At 34.0% G+C, this 21797-nt stretch overlaps 1 protein-coding gene across 1 annotated transcript; it reads left to right on the top strand.

Moving 5' to 3' along the window:
- Positions 1-2403: 2403 nt before the first annotated feature.
- ANGPTL5 (angiopoietin like 5) lies at positions 2404-18346 on the top strand. The gene is made up of 8 exons (XM_004283351.4): positions 2404-2747; positions 4947-5091; positions 6951-7054; positions 7951-8044; positions 10432-10532; positions 12159-12279; positions 14362-14547; positions 17776-18346. Exons 1-8 carry the CDS (start codon positions 2652-2654, stop codon positions 18093-18095), a joined length of 1167 nt encoding a protein of 388 aa, XP_004283399.1. The 5' UTR covers positions 2404-2651; the 3' UTR covers positions 18096-18346.
- Positions 18347-21797: the final 3451 nt, after the last annotated feature.

Here is a 21797-nt window from a genome sequence, read left to right as displayed (position 1 = left end):
ATATATGAGGTAGTGAAAAGTGCTATGAGGAAAAATGGAGTAGTATAGAGGGATAGAGACTGATGTCAGTTCTATTTTAGATACGGTGCTCAGGGAAGGCCTCCAAGGAGGGAAATTAGGGCAGAGGTCTGAATGAAGAAAGAAGGTTGCCACTCAAATATTTGGGTGAAGAATATTATCTAGAAGCAGTGGATACTTTAAATACAAAAGGCTCTGAGGGCAGAATTTCATTTGATATGTTCAAGGAACAGCAAGAAGATCACTGTATCTAGAAAAGAGTGGGGTAGGGGAAGTGTGCTAGGACTTGAAATTGGAACAGTGCATGGGGGATATCCTTCTAGTGCAGTGGAGACTTATGTAGTATACAAGGGATTAATATAAAATCCAGCTTCCAGTGGAGGGAAAGCCATTGGAGACTTTTGAGTAGGAGAGTAAGATCTAATTTAATCTTTCAAAAGGATCACTCTAGTGGCTATGGAGAAACTAGGCTACAGTCGATAAGGCTAGAAACGAGACTAGATTGAATGTTGTAATGGTAGGCTGGGTGAGAGATTATGGCGGCTTGGACTAGGATGGTAGTAATAGAGGTGGCAAGAAGTCTTCCAGATTTTAAACTTGAGCCAGTAAGATGTGTTGGTGCATGGTTGTGGCAAGTGAGTGGAATTTTTTAAAAAAGAGTCAAATGTGACTCTCAGATTTGGAGCTGGAACCAACTGCCTAAAGGGTTTTGCCATTTCCTAAAATGGGGAGGAGTAGGTTGAGGGTGGGAGAAAGAATAAGATTTAGGTTTCAAATATGTTAAATGTGAGATGCCTATTAGACACCCAACTTCATTAACATGGTCTCAGAAATTGTTAATGATGTTTTGTTTACAAAAGAAAATATAATAACCAATTTATGGTTACAAAACATGTTCACGTAATTTATCTAATTTGGATACCATTATAAATAACATTGTGAATTATGTGAGGCAGCATGTGATGGACAATTTCTTGAGCTTTCACTTTCATCTTGGCTGAGGCTATTTTTTCTTCTGCTGAAGTATTTTCTTGCTGAGGCTATTACTTTTTCTGCTGAAGTATTTTCTTGCTCAAGTAAGAATTTCCTGAATTTGTCTCTGGGCATGCTGTGAAAGAATAAAGTATATTAATGTCTGATTGATTTAAAATTGCTAAAGTTCTGCCATCTTCTTTTCAATTTTATGAGACGTCAACTAGAAATTTAAGATTAAAGATACATACTCGTCTAGTTCTAATATAGATTTTAAAGGTCATCAATATTGCCAGCAATGTTAGAACTGTATTTTAGAGCAAGTCAAATAATAATGATGATAATAATAAAAAAAAATAATTATACCACCTAACACTTGAGTACTTGTCGTGTCTCTTGCACTGTGCTAAGTGCTTACATATATTAAATAACTGAATCCACACAACAATCCTCATTCTACAAAGAAAGTAAGCTATAGTGATATTAGGTAATTTTGCCCAAGTTTCCAGAGCAAGGGAGTGGTGAGTCAAGATTCACCCAGGCATTCTGGTACCAGAGCCAGCACTCCCAACCCCCACCTCCAAGCTGCCTCACTGGAGAAACTGAGAAATTTTCAGTAGAATAAGAGATAAGAGTGTTTGCATTTAAATAGTGCGTGAGGATGTAAAGTCAGAAAATAGATAATTTGTTTAAGATATTACTTCATTAATTGATATCCTAGTGCCTATACCATACCAATCACTATGCAAGTACCATAAAAACTATGATCTCTGCCCTGTTGTTCTTGGGCTAGGAAAGGAAATGGATAAAATAATACCTTGAATAGGAAGCAAGACTCAGGAAAATCTTAATTTTAGGATAGTGAAGACTTAGGCTTGCTTAAGTGGTGAAAAACAGGAGCCACTATCATGGAGAATTTGAAAATTCATCACAGACATTGATCTATCAACTTTCAGAGAGTGGTAATTTTCAATAACAATAGTCCCCTTATAGTCACAATTTTTGAAGTTTTGACACTATTGATGTAAAACATATAAATCAATTAGAGTCCTAGAAATTTGGCATTATGTGGTTAATGTGACCATCACTGATAGCTAAATTAAGTTGCAAACATATTTTAAGTCTGAATTATCTGCTCTGGGTGTCCACACTCATTAAATTTCTACTTAGTATTTTGTAGAAATAGTTCCAATGTAATATTCTTCCCTCTACATCACTCATTTCTACTTTCTTACTATTTTTATGCAAACTGGTTCGCAATTATAGAGTTATACCTTATCAAAGGCATTTTTTCCTAAGGGCAAAAAAAATATAATCTGACATAAAAATTAGATGATGCTATAAATTCTTGCTTGCTTACTTGATTTAGCTACCTAGCTGGCTGGCTACTGCCTGTATTCCAAAAGTGTGGATTTACAAGGCAGGCATGTAGTGATAAAAAAGGTTTGTATAACTTAAAATGACTGGATCTCTAGAGGCTACCTTGTTTCTCATATGAAGGGTGTTTCAAATGAGGGCATGGAAACTAGTAAGTACTGGCTTCTGTTTTTGTTGTACACCTTCCAGAAATTTTTGACTGAAGACTCTGTGTACTAGAGTTCTTTCCACACAGAGCTGACTGATATTTGAAGAAAATTTTCATTTCTCCAACCAAGAAAAATATGATTTATCTTTTCCAAGCTTCACTCTTGTTTTTAAATCTATGTATTTTTACTTGTGGAGAAGTTATACAATGTAACTGTGTTCATCATTCTACGGTAAGAATTTCAGCAATATTATTTCATCTAGGAAAGCATGATTATATAGTTTTCAAGATATATATTAGATGTTTGAAAAGATTAATTACAGTACTCAATATAATTAATGGGAAAATTAAAGTGTTTATTTAGAAATGCTGAGACTTATGCTTAAATAATATGACTTTTAAACTTAGGAAACCATAAACTGAAGATTGACTCTTAATACATTTCTTGTGAAAAATTGTTAAAGAAATTGCAGGCCTTGGTTAAAAACTAGCCAACAACTTTCCAGTTAACTTTAATAATGAAATATCTGGTAGGTAGTAAAAAAATTCACTTTGCTTAAAAAAAACTATTCTAGAAACTTTCATACTTCAAATATAGTCTTGTGACTGGTTACCTAGGAAATGTTAAAATTTAGAATTAGAAAATTTTATTCAAAACAATGTCAGAGTGATTGATAGCTAAGATAGTGTATGCAATACTATGAGTAGATTGTGATTTGAATCTCTATACATATAAATGTTGGCTTATAATTTTTAAATGTTATAAAATGTATTTACCACTGTATCAATACTAAATTCCAAAGCTGAAGCAAGAATAAATTCTAAAAAAGCTACAGAAATATTAATAACAATTCTCTATACTAAAAATTTAAGAATCTTATTTAGATCTAAAAAATATAGTTGTAACCTAAGTTTTTGAAAACATCTACTATGTCAATTATTATAGGAGTTTAGGGGAAAGAGCAAAAAGTTAAAAGTAGATCTATGTAACAAAATGTAAGCATCTTTTTGGGCAAATATCTTTTATATTGTGATTAGCTCTTTACCTTTCTCTCAATATCCAGGTCAAAGAGGACAAAGCTTGCTATTATTTTCTTTAAATTACAGAGTTATTCTAAATCACATAACTTATACCAAAGGATGTTTCAACATTAAAAAAACCAGTAGTGTGCCAACAAGAATAGATACCTTTGGAATGACATCTGTAATTGGCTTTCTTTCTTTTTTCTTTTTGAATAGTAGTTAGTACTTTTTAATCTCCTACCCCATCTTGCACCTTTCTCCTTCCTTCTCCCCACTAGCAATCACAGGTTTGTAGTTGGTTGTTGGCTTTTTATTTTAAGTTAAATTTAATTTTTTTTAAATTTATTTTATTGAAGTGTAGTTGATTTACAATGTTGTGTTAATTTCTGCTGTATAGCAAAGTTATTCAGTTATACATATGTAACTGAATATATATATATCTTTTTTCATATTCTTTTCCATTATGGTTTATTACAGGATATTGAATATAGTTCCCTGTGCTACACAGTAGGACCTTGTTGTTTATCCATTCTATATATAAGGTTGCTGGCTTTTTAAAATGATATCTGTTGTTGATTTTGCAAAGCAAAATTCCGTGCTTTTTTTCTGTTATCACTGCTACCTTTTTAAAAAAATTTTTTTTACTTTTTATTTTATATTGGAGTATAGCCGATTAACAATATTGTGATAGTTTCAGTTGCACAGCAAAGTGACTCAGCCATACATATACACGTATCCATTCTCCCTCAGACTCCCCTCCCATCCAGTCTGCCACATGACATTGAACAGAGTTCTCTGTGCTATACAGTAGGTCCTTGTTGGGTATCCTTTTTAAATATTCAGCAGTACCTTTTAAATCTATGCATACTTTACCTTTCAAATCTGTAAATACTTTAGCTTATACAAGAGCGACAATTCTCCTGCACATTTTCCCCAAACCACGATTCCTAATAACTAGTGGCAGAAAGTGTCTTTGGCATAGAAATGTTGTAGGCATCTCAGGGAACCTTCTTAGTACCCATTCAAAGAACTTCAAATTGCACAATTTCTGGAAGAGGGACGGTCAGAACTATATTGCACATGGAATTGTGTAAAAGTTAAAGGTCAAGGCCATAGAGCCACCACACTAGAACGTAGACCCTAAATGATTCCTTTTAGAATTGGAGAAGAAAAAAAGAGAGCAAAAATAATGAATTAACATATATTTATTGTTCATACCTAGAATTTACCCATAAGGTTTATTTGTGGAAGTTTGAACTAACCAGTTAATTATGTTTTTTTCTAATGATCATCCTTGTATATGTCCTGAAATCTCATCTTTTTTTCTACACTCTTCTTATTTATGACATATTAGGTAATATAACATATTTCATATATTTTTTCTTATTTCTATTTTTTTAATATGAAGGATTCTCCAGTAGTTAACATTGTAGAAGATGAATCTAATGCAAAAGGTGAAAGTAAAAGTAATGCTACTGTTTATAAAGAAGATTGTGAGGAATCATGTGATGTTAAAACTAAAATTACACGAGAAGAAAAACATTTCATGTGTAGTAAGTATTAAAAATAACCACAATTGGGCTTCCCTGGTGGCGCAGTGGTTGAGAGTCCGCCTGCCGATGCAGGGCACACGGGTTCGTGCCCCGGTCCGGGAAGATCCCACATGCCGCGGAGTGGCTGGGCCCGTGAGCCATGGCTGCTGGGTCTGTGCGTCCGGAGCCTGTGCTCCGCAACGGGACAGGCCACAACAGTGAGAGGCCCGCGTACCGCAAACAAAACAAAACAAACCCCCACCCACAATTATACAGGGATATGATTTATTATTTCTAGGGTAGAGATGGAAAAATATACATTAGCATTTGTGTGGGTCATTTTATATATATCCTGATCATCCTAGGCCAGGAGTTTTATGTGTTTGGCACATAGTAGGTGCTTCGTAAGTGTTTGGTAAATGAACAAATTCTTCTTTTGTATAATATGGCCCAGTGACACCAACTAGCCACAGAGGGAAGGGGCGAGCCACAACGCACTGATGGTACCAATTCGCCTAGCACTATTTTCTTACTTCCGTCTGAACAAATGGCAAATTTCACCTGAGTTTTGAGAAGGAATTCACTAATATTGAGTAAATGCTACAATAGATATAATACAAATTCACAGCGAATTTATGTAGCAAAGCATAAAAAATAAAAAGTTTTTAAATCTCCATTTTTGTTTAAAACTAGTAATAGTGCAGTAATTTTCATGATCTATTTATATGTACATAGGCGGTGAAATGAGACAGGGGATCAGAAAGGGAGGAGGTTCTGATCCAGTTCTTATAGGACTGTAACTCCTAGGTCAGAAAGTATAAAAAGCTCACTTTATTGTGTTTAATTCTATGTGTAACACAGGTATCTCAGGCTTCTCAAACCTATGAGTGTGGCTTTAGATCCATTAAGACAGATGTCTAAATCCAGGGAGTATCTAATAGAAAGTGAGAGACTGAAAGTAAAAATGAGAGATGAAGCTGGGTGAGGTAGATTTTAAAATATCATGAATTATTAATGTGATTCTACTGCTAGAGTAAAAGTTAGGAACATAGAAATAAATAATTTTTAAAAGAATAATGTATGCCATAATGTGTGACTCCTTTTGTTGTAAAGGACATCATCAGTATAACTGAATAAACTTGGATAAAATCTGAGAAGTGCATGGTAGTCAATGTTTATTTCCTGATTTTTATGGCTGTGTTGGGGAGAATGTCTTTGGTGTAAGAAAAACACAGTGAAGTATCCAGGGGCATCATGGTGGCATGCTCAAAAGAATTAAGAAAAAGTTCTTCATACTGTTCTTGAAACTATTCTATAAGTAAGATTGTTTTAAAATAAAAACAAAAATACATAGTAAAAGTTTAACCAGAAACCAACCAGCTAAAACTTTTGACTAAGATTTATTATGAGTATATATGTATGTGTGTTTGTAATTTGTTTATATAAAAATATATCATTAATAGAAAAAATTTAAAGAAAGATTTACTTTTAAAATTAACTTACATGATATGGAATTATTGCCTTTTACTTTCTTATGTAGTAAGAATTGATGAGTCTTTGACCTCCTGCTTCTGTACCTCTCATCTTATAAAGTGAGAATTGATATTCAGAATGTTGTCTTGCATTTATATCAGATTAACTTATTTGGGGGTAATCTAAATTATTAGGAAGCATACTTTCATTGTGAGGTATTGAAATAATTGTTTTCTTGGATAATCCTGAGTTAAACAAAAAAGTACTGACTAGAATATGCAATTCTATGTATTAGATTGAGCTTTATTGTTACATATTTATCCAAAATCATTTTGAAATTATTTTTCACTGTAATTGTTTTCTATAAAAAAATAATATTTAGCAAACACATTTTGTTATGATTTAAGGAAATTTGCAAAATTCTATTGTTTCTTATACACGAAGTACCAAAAAACTACTAAGAAATATGATGGATGAGCAGCAAGCTTCCTTGGATTATTTATCTAATCAGGTATGGATTTTTTAGAATTGTGTTGTTATTGTATGTGTACATTGATATACTTAGCTAGAGGTATAATTGTTTAATTTTTTAATGCATTAAAGTCCATACATCTATTTAGTGCCTACTATGTTAGAGGCACCATAGTAAGCCTCAGGCAAACAGAAAGCAATAACAACAAAAAAAGATCTTCACTTAAAGCTTATACAGTCTAAGAGAGCAGAAAAATGTATTGAAAATGTTGTGACTGCTGTCAGAAAGATGCACCAAAGAAATTCAATATCTGAGCTATGAGAAGTGTTCCCAGATGACAGAGATTATGAACTGAATCATGAAAGATGGATAAATGCTTCAAAGGTCACAAATGTGGGGTAAGAAGAGTAGGACCTTCCATTCTGGGGAACTGCTTGAAGTGGTGCAGGGGTGGAGTGGCTGGTGAGGTTGAGGTGTATAAGGAAAACTGACTTAAAGAAATAGGAGCTAACTCATGCCACACCAAGGAGGGAAATGCGATGATTAGATTGACAGCTAGTGAGGATGATTAGATTGACAGCTAGTGAGGAGGATGACTTGAGGAAGAGCAGAGGGAGGAGACAGGGAGATCAGATAAGAAACTACAGCAAAGGAGCAGGCAAGATACAAAGAACAGATCTGCAAGAGCAGTCAAATGCAGAACTGGGCAGATGAAAGCAATGTGTAGGAGGAAAACAGTACTCAATTTAATGACTGCTATTTAGTAATGCCTTTCTTTACTGCTTAGAGCAGTAAAGAATTCAAAAGAAAAATGGACATTATATATATATTTCAAAGCTGGATTTATAAGAGTCTTAGAGATATCACTTATAAAATTCAGCTAAGAGATTTTTGTTCAAATATAAATTTGCTTAAATGTATGCATGTGTGTTTAGGTTAATGAGCTCATGAATCGAGTTCTCATTTTGACTACGGAAGTTTTTAGAAAACAGCTGGATACTTTTCCTCACAGACCAGTTCAGTCACATGGTGAGAACTTTGGTATTTCACCCTTTTCATACTTGTCTTTTATTGCTTAAAAATTTCCTGGACAGGTTGGAGCATTTAGAACTTTTGTTTAAAAAATACAGCTCATTATCATCTAACAGACTGGAGGAGTAATACCTGCTAAATTTCAACCCAGACAATGTGTACTTTCCTGAATTGGGAAGCTTTTCTGACCATTTGAAAGCTATGGCTGTATACAGATATTCTGAATCTGTTGAAAATAGCATAGTTTTATGTAACTGAATTCAGGCTCTCCTTTTGCATTTTAATATTAATAATCAACCTTCAGCTAGAAGAAAAGAAGGTCTCAGAATTCCTCCCACCTGTAAAAACTATTTTTCACATGTTTGAGATGTTTCAAATTGGGACACAAAATTTGAAAAGAAAAAGAAACTTAAGACAAAAGAAAGTGGAATTTAGCACTGTTTATACTAAAACAATATATAGTAATTCCTAAAGTCATGGGTTTCTAAGAAAAGTGCCCTATATATCTTACAGTTGTGAATTAATAACAAAAAGTTCCAAGCAAGTAAATATTTATTGACAGCCTAGTGAATGATCTTTCTTTTTTCCTTACAAAGAGAAGGAAATAAACTGTTACTGAGAATCACCTATGTGTCAGGTACTATGACAGGCACTTTCACATGTTATTTTTTGTTGTTCTATTATATCTCATTTATTTCCCATAAGTGAGTAGTGTAGGTAGGTAGTGTAATATGGTGGTTATGAGCATGGACTCTGGTGTCAGATCACCTGTCTTCAAATCCCTCATCCACTGTTTCCTTGATATCAGTTTCCTCATCAGTAAACTGATAGTACCTACCTCATATGGTTCTTATGAGAATTAAATGAATAAATACACCAAAAGCTCCTAAAATATTGCTTGATGCATAGTAAGACAGTATAAGCATTCGCTATGATGATCTTCATCATCAGATAAGGAATATGGAGCCCAGAAACATCTGAATAACCTGTTCATATTTATTTGGATGGTGATGGCAAAGCAGATATTCCAACTCAGATTAGTCCTTCATTGTAAACTTCTATTATCATATCTCTGAGCATAAAGTTATTATGAAAATGTCTCTTAGCAATTTAGAAGAAGGCAACAAAATACTGTGCGCTAGGCACTGTGCTAAGTGCTTTATATTGATATAATGTCTTACTATGTATATCGTCAGAATAACACTATGAAGTAGATAGTATTATTATTATAACAATATTGCACATGAAGAAAAGTAGTTAAGGGGCTTCTCTGGTGGCGCCGTGGTTGAGAGTCCGCCTGCCGATGCAGGGGACACGGGTTCGTGCCCCAGTCTGGGAGGATCCCACGTGACGCGGAGCGGCTGGGCCCGTGAGCCATGGCCGCTGAGCCTGCGCGTCCGGAGCCTGTGCTCCGCAACGGAAGAAGCCACAACAGTGAGAGACCCGCTTACCGCAAAAAAAAAAAAAAAAAAAAAAAAGAAAAGTAGTTAAGTAACTTAGTTAATGGTTCTGGCTAGTAAATAGTAGTACTAGGAATCTAACCCAAGCTTCTGGCTCTGAAGTATCAGGCTTTCATGTGTTTTTTCTCTTGGTAACTGATGCTGTAAGGGTTGAATTTGTTTTATCACATTTATAAAAGATAACACAAAGTAAAGTAAACTATAACATCATATCTACATACATATCTACATAATAGATAACACAAAGTGTAAACTATAATATCATATCTACATAATATAGTTACAATCCCCTAGAAAGGGGAGTGCTTAAGAGAAGGTGATTATAGACTGCTACAGTTCTAGCTATTGTCAACAGAGCAGGCTCTAGCCTCAGCATCATTTTCTCTGGTGAAGAAAGTGATTTCCCCCCTCCTCTCCCTTTGCCTGTTTGTAATGGTGGGCCCCAAAACACCAGAATCTCTGAAATTTCAAATAGTGGAGAAAGGATGTGTCAATAGTAATTAATCTACTTATTCCTTTGGATTTTCTCCTCCTCATTCACACAGATTTCTGTTACATATTATGTTCCCAAAGTAAGCCTAGGTTTCTTAAAGGGCATAATTTATTGGACAAGAGAATGCATAATCATAAAATATATTAAATAAATGTTGATACCAAATGGAATACTAATCAATAACAGTGAGTTAGTTATTAGTGAAGGTTTATTGCAGCATAACTTATTCAATGCCAGTTCCTCCACCTATCTAGTTTCTTCTTATTTCTAAAGTTGAGATAATTTTTCATTTTCAAAAAGTTAAAATCATCATCATTACTGAACATTTTAATAATAACAATTTCAGATAGCACTGTCAATTCTCTTTTATAAAATGATTGTCTTAAGTGTATATGTGGAAATATCCTAAATAACTAATTTTACTTTTCTAGGTTTAGATTGTACTGATATTAAAGATACCATTGGCTCTGTCACTAAAACACCAAGTGGTTTGTATATAATCCACCCAGAAGGATCTAGTTACCCATTTGAGGTAAAGTTTTCCCTTATTATATGGAATAGGATAGACATCTAATTTATTTAAATAATATTAGAATTTTAATTGTTTTAATATTTTATTTTTTCTTAACAATTTAAAAATAAATCAGTGTAAGTTCCAGTTTCAAAAGTTTTGTTTTCTGGAATTCTTTGCCCAAACCACAAACCAATAAAGGAACTAGAGGGTCTTTCACTTTTCTATTTGAGTGTTCATGGTTACACTCTTTAAAGTAAATCCATTTGGTGCAAGATCTTATATTATCCTTACAGTAGGCAGAACTATGCAAAATAAATACTTGCTTGAATTAGCTTATGGATATTAAAAAATAATTGTGTGCTTTGCCTTGGGGCTTGCTAAAAATACTTTAGTTTCTCTTCCTACACTTGGTTATACTTTCTTTGGATGATAAGTGATTTTTTGTGATTGTATAAAAAATTAATAATTAAAAAATCCTTTCACTGAATTGCGAGACAGATTGAGAAGCTGATCCATTTCTTAAATCAAATAAAATATATTACTCATATTTATCCTTAGTAGTTCTATACCATGATTTCTAGAAGAAATTTCTACTAGAAATTGTGTTATTAAAATTAGTATTATAATATTACTATATTACATACAGTATATATAATATATAAACATTATATATATATAATTTTCTGGTTACTTTTTTGTGCATAAGAAATTTATAATACCAATATCATACCTTATTGATAGTCTTTATTAAAATATTAAAATATTTTTTCTAAACCAGTTTCTCATCTCAGAGTTACTAACGTTATTTTTTGACATCTATTGACAGGATGTCAAAAATTGGGAATTAAGTGGGAAATAATTTTAAATTACCTAAATTACTTCACCTACAGATTCAAAAATGGACCTGAACAGATGTGAAAAGGGAAGGCTTCTAATTTTGTGAAGAGTGGGATGCATAATTACCTCTTTTGTGGGAAAGTGTTGGTTCCCTAACTTCCTCCACACGGCCTTTTTCTGTCTGTGTGTGGGAAGTTTCTGATGGGGAGGATTGGTCTGATTTTCTCGCTGTGTCACTTCTATGGGTCCCCTACAGTTGTCCTCTTAGAGGCATTTAACAGAGCACCACAGATGTACCTATGAGTGCCTGCTGAGATGGGGCACAAATCATGCCTTTCTGTCTGAAAATCCCAGTCTGAACACAGGCCTTCCAGGCTTTTGGAGGAAAAAAGCAATCAAAGACAGGCACATTTAACACTGTTCTTTTAAAAAATCAGTGTTTTAATTAAAAGGAAGAGTTAATTTATAAAGAAATACATCACTCTGCCATATCAGATTGGTACAGTTATTACTCAACTGAAAAATATTTATGGAGTTGAGGAATAAGAGGGTAACCTTAAAATGCTACAAACACATATGTTAAAAAAATGACTGATACAGGGACCACAATTAGGTTTGTTTTATAATAAACAGTATTATTTCTAGAGATTTTTTAAAAATCTGAATACATTAATGACATACAGTTGCATTGAAGCTTTCAGTGGAAGTATCTTCTCTTTCTCTAGGCTTTAAGGGTGAAGTATGAGTTTTATATAAAAGAATGAAAATAATATTATATTATTTTTGTCTTTTCTGGGTTTATTTTAGGTAATGTGTGACATGGATTACAGAGGAGGTGGATGGACTGTGATACAGAAAAGGATCGATGGGATAATTGACTTCCAAAGGTTATGGTGTGACTATCTGGATGGATTTGGTGACCTTTTAGGTCAAATTTTATTTATTTCTCCTCTTTTTTCTTCTTTTTGATAATATGCCTATGGACTCTGTCTCTATTGGTCAAATAGTAAAAATAGCAAATCCTTGTGAATATAAAAATATGACAAATTACCCTCTGGTTATATGCCAAATTACTTAAAATAAATAGGTCTTCAGTTGAGATATGAAAATCTTTATTTTTAGTTGAAATGTGATTTGAGTGAAAATTCTAAATTGTGTTATTTATTAAGTATTGACTATGCTCTCAGCAGAATTCTGGCAGATACTCAATAACTATTTGTAGAATGAAAACCTGAATGAGCAGGGACCTTGAAATTCTTGAGATTTGTGCTGTGTCTACATAAGCAAATGAAATAGAGAATTGAGGTCCATAGCTGTAGGAATTCAAATTATGTAAATGTCAATAAAAATCACTATGCTCAAAACTTGAAAAATGTAAACCCCAGGTGAACTGTAAAATCTGTTCACGTTATTACCAAATGGCAGCATCAACTTTTGCTGGTGAATAGAAGCACCAGTATTTCTGAACCCTGCAGAATTTTACATTAATTGGAACATTTGCAGGTGACTTTGATCATTTTCATGCTATTATTTTAAGTTACTGTTGTTATAATTTAGAGTCTTTAACATCCCATAATAATGTCATCCAAGGATTTAATAAGTGGTGGTGTTTGTCCTACTGCTAAAAACCCTACAGCATGCCAATGGTGTTAGAAGGGACATGAAATGTAATAAAATGTCATAAGTAAGGCCAAATAGCTGCCATGCTATGGAATGCCTTTGAAGTACTTGTGTTTTCTCAGCATTACCTCCAATTTTCCAGTAAGGGCTGCCTTCTGAATTGAGCTGTCATAGATCTGCAGGCTCTAAGTTGTTATCTTCCTTACTTAATGCTTATTTCCATGGGAAAATTATCTGAGTTTTGACAAAAAATGTCTTCAGGAAGGTATACTTCACATAAGCAGACTGCTTTGTACTTGGCCTATTTAAAAAAATAAACTTGGGATTAAGGAAAATGTATTGTTCAGTTAAATCTGAGGTTGGGGTAGAGGAGAAAGATGGCAAGGACACTTAAATAGTAGTGTCAGACTGTGAGAAACTAAGCAGGCCCACCTTCCTTCTTGTACTTATTTTTTACTTCCTATACTCCCTTTCTTCCAGTATTTCTTCAGAATACTTTTCAGTTCTAAGTGGGTATGTAGCTAAAATGCCCCTGTAAGGCCTGGAGAGTGACTTAGAATCTTAGCTATAGTTTTAAGATTTGAATTCTGTCACATTGTCTCCCAGCTCTTGAAGTTTGTTTTGACTGGAACCTTACTTCCTTCAGTAATTTCATGATTCAAGCAGAGGGATATACTTCAGAGCAGGAGTGTCTACATTTAGGTTATGCCACAGTGGGTAGAGGGAGGTAGAAAGTCATTGGCTAGAACATGCAAGAAGAATGCAGTCTGAATTAGGGAGTTCAATAATCCATCTTGGATCTATAATCATCTTGAAAATATTGACCCTTAACCTGAGTATGCTCCAGTGTTGCTACATTATGTCTTCATTCATAGGTAACTGACGAGCTTCATTACAATAAAGAAATATTTGTTCACAAAACATTATTCTCAAAGACAGAAAAAATAATTTCTACTGAGCATTTTCAGAAAATAGTTCTTTAGGAATTGCTGATTTGGAGGCTAAACCTCTTATATTTACTGGTACACATCATTTTGTTACCTGTCATAATATTTGAACTCATTTTTTGTTGACATGCCTTAAGGTAAAACTTGACTTTTTATGTGATCTTTAAATGAATTTTTGAATTTAATTTGGGGAGATAAAAAAATGAAACAGAGACTAGTTATCCCAAGTCTAGTAAAGTAGAAGTGGGAAGATACACATATATATATGTTTTGGTAAATTAGGCAAACACTGATAATTTGAACCAGGGCAATCTAGTCTCTCAAATAATTTATGTGTGCCATCTTGGAGTTATTGAAACACTAAGCAAAACCAAAGACTTAATAACAAAGGGTTATTCTAACTTGTATTAAAATATATTTAAAAAAGCATTTTTTTTAAACAGGTGAATTTTGGCTAGGGCTGAAAAAGATTTTTTACATAGTGAATCAGAAGAATACCAGTTTTATGCTGTATGTGGCACTGGAATCTGAAGATGACACATTCGCTTATGCATCATATGATAATTTTTGGCTAGAGGATGAAACAAGATTTTTTAAAATGCACTTAGGACGATATTCGGGAAATGCTGGTAAGTTTTTTATTCCTAAATTTACCCAAAAGATTTAAATATAGCTGACTCAATATTAGATGAAGATAAAAGTAATGCATTTCTTTTGGTATATGACACATAACTGATAACAGAATAGGTTAGGAATGCGAAAACTGGCTAAGTCTTGAGTTATGAAACTCTGCTATGATGGTTGCATCACCTTGTGATTTTGAAGTGCTTTATACACTTTAAAACAATTTTGCCATATGTAATCACAATTGATTATTTAGATAGCAAATCTGTGGGGCAGGCTGGGAAGGCATTATTTACATTTTCATGTACTGAGAGGCTGGTGTTTAGAAGTCATAGAATGTTAGAGCTGATCTTCACTCTTCTCACTCTGCAGGTTAAGAAACCTGAAAGATTAAGTGACTTGCCCAAGAGTCCCAGCTCATCACATCTGAGCAAGGGCAAGGACCCAGGTTGATAGAACAACTAGTTTAGTGAGGTTTTTTCTTTTTTTTGGCTATATCTCGGTACATCTACTCATTTCTAAATCAGTTAAATTTTTAGAACTTCAAAATACTTGATATTAAATTCATATTTTGATGCTGATATTTTTAACTTGAGTTAATATTAAATTCAGCTCTCCTGTTCATTGCTCATCATTGTACTTGTTCATTAGGTATGTTTAGTGTTAGAAATCCAAAAATGAATGAGTTATGTTTCCAGTTCTTTAACTGATCACAATATAGAGAGGGAGATTAAATAAAACTGAAAACACAGAATACAGATAGAGCTTTGGGGGCTAAAGAGAAAGAATGATTCCAATGGATTACATCCAGAGAAGGGTAGTTTTCAACAAAGAATTAATGGTAGAGTCAACCTGGGATGCTTTGTGAAAGTACATACTCATGTAGAATCTGATTCAGTAAGTCTGGGCCCAGGTATTTGTATTCACTAGATGGATATGTTGGCATCCTTATAGTTGAGAATCACTGATCTGTACTTGGAGGAATGGATAGGCTTTTGGCAAATGAATGGTGGCAAACAGAGCAGCTTGAGTCAAGGCACAGAAGAAGGAAAATTACTGGGCATGAGAGGTTGTCTGATATGGATGGAATCTCTGATATCTGAGGGGGTTTAGACTTAGGATATTAAGTAAAAGTCTGAAATTTAAATATTGACATATAGAGGCAATTTTAAGGAGTTATATAATTTTTGAGGCTTCATCTCTAAAAGAGTAATGAACTATCTAAATATGGAACATACAATGTTAGGAAAAGTTTATGTGGGATTTCTCTAGAAGATGACTAGGATCTCATTAGAGGATACAATTTATAATGGCAAGAATTTTTTCATTTTGGAAGCCTCAAATTTTGTCATGCCTTATTCTGCCTTTTCCCAATAAAGTTGTTAAGTAACTTTCAAATGTTGATCACATAATATAATCAAGATAAAGAAAAAGATGTCAAAAGAATGTAAAGATAGCAGTATAGTTAAGTATGATCAGATATTTGGTAGAGGTGAGCCAGACATTTGACTTTGAGCTCAGAACAAAAATAGAAATATGAAATTTGAACATTTGAGGAGCACAGTTGTTCCATGAGGACACATTGCCCTGGTTCTAAAACTTGAGAGACATTTCTCTGGGTTCTTAGCGAAAACAAAGTGTCATGTTTTCTAATTACACTCGGACAGAAAACGTAACAGTGAGTTTTAATGGGCCATTTCTTTAAAAATAGACCTATGCATTATATTTTTAGAGTAAATTATTAAATATAATCCAGTGAGGAGCTCATATAATGTATGATCCTTCTGATGGTTGGACTTAACCAGGGAGAGTATCTGTGGAGGGATCATATAATTTAGGTAATGCTCCGTAAGTGTTGTCTTTCTCATGAACTTCTGAAAGGTTTTGCACCATGTGGTATTGAAAATGATATTCTCCCTGCAAATATGTGCAATTTTGGCATTTTGTTCCTATGAAGTGCATGGTCAGAGACAGGGCTGGGGTACAGGATAGGCCACTACCATTAGTGAAGTTCTCCAGGTTCCTCAAAGACATCTCAAAAGATGCCAAACATTTGGAACATAATGAAACAAACATGGGCTTTGAATTCTTCAAAGATTTTACATAGCTTCACTTTTACTTAGTGTTTCAAACATCTTAGCAAATTTTATCTATAAGTGAAATCTAAGTACAATGGGACTAATTAGAATCTTTTATTTATATGTTTTAAAAGAAACAAACAAACATGACTTCTACCCCTGCTACTTAGTTAGCCAGGTTGCCTTGGCCAAGATACTTAATCTTTGAAGATTACTGTGACTATCAGGGATACCATACATAGAATGTCCAATGTAAGTCTTTAAAATATGGTGGTGTTTTAACTACTATCCAATTAGTATGCATATCATATGGAGAGCCATGAAGAAAAGGCATACCTCAGTGGTATAGCTGATTTTTTTCTTGAGGGCATTAGGCATTTAATATAAACTTGGTGGCCACTAAATAAAATCAAACAACTTTTGCAGTTATAAATTTGTTCCTGAAAGGTAGAGGTTTCACTTTCATCCATACCTCTCTATCTAAAGTGATGTAAAATGGTACTGGTATAAAAATTTGTGTGTAAATTATTTTCTTTTCCTAAATTACCAATTACCATATTATTCTTCCCCAAAGTATGACAGGTTTATACACCATATTTTTGACCTAAATTATGTGCTTCTGTCTACACAGCCGAGCTTCCATTTTGTGATTTTATATTGAATGTCCACTTATTCATGTTTACATATTCTGAGCCTATTTATATGAAATAATTGGAATGACAAAATTGTAGAAATGGAGAGCACATTACCCCTGGTTACCAGGGGTAAGGGATGGGATTTAGTTTTTAAAGCATACGAAGGAAACTATCATTCAATTTATACTGCTACTGTTTGGTCCTTTCATACAATTATGCAACGATTTAACAGTTTTCATTTTATTAACTGATAATATGCAAAGTTTTCCTAGGCCATCACAGACCACCATAATTTGTTCCAACAAATGTCTACTTAAACATGCCTATCATGTTGAGGAATTTATTACGAGATTTTGGCATATCGCACCCGGAGGAGAGATTTTAATATAACACCTATTAAAATATAATTTAAACCTTAGTTCTGGAATGTAATGCTTTTGCATAATGGGCTGGTAAAGGTTGATTAAAATTACAAAAAATGCCTTTCAATTTCATCATCAAAAAAATCTATTTTACCTAGGTGATGCATTCCGGGGTTTCAGAAAAGAAGATAATCAAAATGCAATGCCTTTTAGCACATCAGATGTTGATAATGATGGATGTCGCCCTGTATGCTTCATCAATGGTCAGCCTGTGAAGAGCTGCAGCCACCTCAGTAACAATACCGGCTGGTGGTTCAACCAGTGTGGTCTCGCAAATCTGAATGGCATTCATTACTTCCCTGGAAAATTGCTTGCAACTGGAATTCGATGGGGCACATGGACCAAAAACAACTCACCTGTCAAGATTAAATCTGTTTCAATGAAAATTAGAAGAATTTACAATCCATATTTTAAGTAATCTCATTTTAAATTGTAATGAGTGTTCCACAGTTATTTTTAATAATATATAAACAATTTTATATAGTTTCTCTTTTTACTGAGTGTTTCAAGCATATTAGCCAAAATTTAACCATAGGTGACATCTAGGTATTATGAGTCTAAATAGAAATCTTTAATTTTGTAGAGTTTTATAAAGGAAAACATGGTTCAATGTATGCTTTTACTACTAATTATATTAACAATATGTAATAAAATTTGTTTTGAGTGTATTGCAACCTGTCTACCTGGAATCTGTTGTCCTTTTAAAAAATTTTCCCTTTTCTTTAAAACATATAAACCATAGTGCATTATTAGGAAAATTAAAGAAAGTGTTATATTTATTTCTATATTTATTTGAAATGGCTAAATATATAATCTACAGATAATTTCTGTTGAAGACAATTACAAGGAATAATTTTGTGCAGATTAATATATAAGCTTCACATAGTTTAAAAACCTTACTATTTCCAGGTGATTCCATAATATTTTACAGGTAATAAGAGTTTGCTGCAAAAATAAAGTCCTTCTTGTTTTCCTATTTTATTGTGGTTAATAAGTTTATTCTTATTTGTAATGAACTTACTGTACATTTGCATACTGATCAGTTGCATTCTAAAACACATTTATATCCTAACTCTTTTTAAGACAATAGGAATGGTATGAGCTTTAAGTGAAGGAGAAAGAACAATGAATCACTGGTCTAGAGGTGGCTCTAGGAGCAAGCTTTTTTTAGGAAGTTGGAAGGAGTTGGAGTGGTAAGGCTTCCATGGGAAAATACAGCAAGGAATGTGCTAGACCACATTCAGTTAATTAAGAAAATTAGTGTTGAGTGGAAAAGTACTTTGTCCAGAGTTAGGGCTATACAGTGGGTAGAAGTAACTGAAAAGTGAGGTGGGAGGAGGTCTGAATTAAAAATACATATGAGGGTATAGAGATCACGGTGAGTTATCTGAGTACAGCAGAGGGCTTAGTTTGATCAGAACATAGAACCTCATCTGAGTTCAGGGATGAGCAAAAATGACATGGTCACCTTTCAAGATTGCTTTCACTTTGATCTCCTCACCAAGCAGTGAATAAACCGTGTACAGATTATAGACGGGATACAGTTGCAAATGGTTGAGCATGGTTCCCCATGGCTTCCTGTCCATCTCATAGAAGCACAGTTGAGGTTCTGTGTCTTTACATTGGAGTAAGATGTCTACTAGGTTGCAGGAGCAGAGAACTGTAGGTTCACTGCCTGCAGTGATACGAGTACTAGAAACAAATTTATATACAGTTAAGGAAATAATTTTGCTACTCAGCAAGCTACGTCTAATGTGTGGATTCTGGACCTTGAAATTCTTGGTCCTATACAGGGGAATCTCCTTTATTGTACTGCAAGGTCTAAGGGCTTCACATTTTTACCCTACCATAAAGGTTACGGAGATACTGAGGGTAAAAGCAGAGTGGGAATAAATGTTGGGATGTTAAGGGAATGACAGACCCAGACAAAAGCAAGAAATTTTAATTTCTCTGGGTTTGGGAATAAGAAGATGTATTTGACTTTGAATGGGTAAAAGACAATGGCCCCCAGGATGCCTTATGAGAAGGTGTGAAAGTACTAAGAGGCCTTAACCCACACTGCAAACGAGAAGCTATATTTTGGTTAATAATCCTAAGCTTCAGACTTCCAGAAATGAAGTGACCTTAACCTTGGGAGAAGTTATGGTATCAAGACAACGGTTCCTTTTCTGCTCTCTATTATCCCAACACCATGCCCACATCTCTTAGAAGTAAGCATAAAAGATTGGAGTATCATACCCAAGGTCTACATGACATCATTGTAGATTCATTCTTTCAGAATCTGAGGACTTCTCTGGATAAATGGTCCCATTTAAAAATACAAATAATTTATTATTTTGTCAATTTAATTATCAGTAAAATTGAAACTGTGTCCAGTTAAAAATCAAAAGGAAACTATACAGATCCAAAAGCTTCTCTCTATACCAGCATATATTAGTTATAAATAAAAAGGTTAACATTCATAATAGCTTTGACAGCTATAGAAGTAGGCTAATAATCTATTTAAAAATAATCATAAAACATTACCAAGAAACATAAATGACTCTAAATAGCAGCACAGTCATGTTCTTTGAATAGAGGACTTGGTGCAAATATCCCCAGATGTATGAATGGAGTAGTGGGTTTGAGAACCAAGAGCAGTTTGGAGTTGCAAGAACAATATGTGAGGAGGACTTAGGTCATGCCAAGGAGATCACTGACACACTGCTTCACTGGCATATATGAAATAGTGTTTATTGGGAAAAAATGTACAGGCTGGCAGGTAGGAGAGCCTACTTATGCTAATGAATAGTGCATTCCGGGAGGGTATTTTTGTAACAGTACAATTTCATGGTTGAGAAAGTGGCTTTGTTTGAAAGGGGAGCTCACTCACTCAGCAGCTGGTACCAGCTTGTTCTTTCCATTGAGCCACTGCAGATCCTCTGAGCCTGTTCCTTTATACCAAAGGGAGGGAGACTATTTGGATCTGTCACCAAAGTAGTCCATAAATTTAACATAAGGACACCATGAATTGTCAGTACGATTTTTTTTTACTTGAGAAAATTTGAAGCGCTTCTTGAAGTGTATTGAATGAGAACAGATAATGTTTGAAAAAGAATTGATATTGTAAATATATTTTTTAAAAATTATTATGGGACAACTTACCACAAACTTAGTGACTTTAAATTAAATGACACTCATTTACCAGCTCACTGTTCTGCTCAGGGTATTATGATGCTCAAATCAAGATGTCATCCAGGCTGAGCTCTCCTCTGGGTTCAGGAACCTCTTCCAAACTCATTGGTTGTTGGTAGAATTTATTTCCCTGTGGTTGTAGGATTGAGGCCTCAGTTGTCCAGCTAGTTGTGAGCTTGGACCACTCTCAGCTCATAGAGGCTGCCTGTGGTTCCTTGCCATGTGGTCCGATGTGCAGTTTATAGGGTGGATATTTGTTTTCTTCCAAGGCAGCCAGAACAGCTCTCTAACTTCCTATTCTGCAGCCAGCTAGACCAGCCACAGAAAGCTCACTGCTTTAAAAAGAGCTCATGTGATTAGGTCAGATGCACCTGAATAATCTTATCTTCAGGTTAACTGATTTGAGACCTTAATTATGTCTGCAAAATCTTTTTGAAGCCATACATAAATTAGTGTTTAATTGAATAACTAGGAGAAGGTATATGTAAAATGGAGTCTGGAAATCTTGGGGCCATCTTAGAACTCTGCCTACTGCAATAAAGTGACAAAATAATTATTATGAGAAAAGCAGAAAGGTCAGTAGAGTACAAATTCTACAATTATTAAAAAATATATAATGTAGTATACAGGAAAAGTAGAGTTTTATATTAGTGGGGGAGGAGACAGATTGAAAAATGGCAAAGAGGGAAAATTACTAACAACTTGAAAATAAAAAGGAACATCTAATTATACAAAAATAGATTACAGATTCATTAAACATATTAAAAAGTCCAAATTATTGGATAAATATGAGGCAAACGTTAACAGTAAATCTTTTATTTCAAAGGCATAAACAGTTTTCTTTTAAAATATCTTTATTGGAGTATAATTGCTTTACAATGATGTGTCAGTTTCTGCTTTATAAAAAAGTGAATCATGTATACATATACATATAGCCCCACATGCC

Source organism: Orcinus orca, chromosome 8 (assembly GCF_937001465.1).
Source record: "Orcinus orca chromosome 8, mOrcOrc1.1, whole genome shotgun sequence".
Taxonomy (NCBI): Eukaryota; Metazoa; Chordata; class Mammalia; order Artiodactyla; family Delphinidae; genus Orcinus; species Orcinus orca.
Note: the sequence above shows the minus strand (reverse complement) of the source record. Positions and strands in the feature narration are given on the sequence as shown.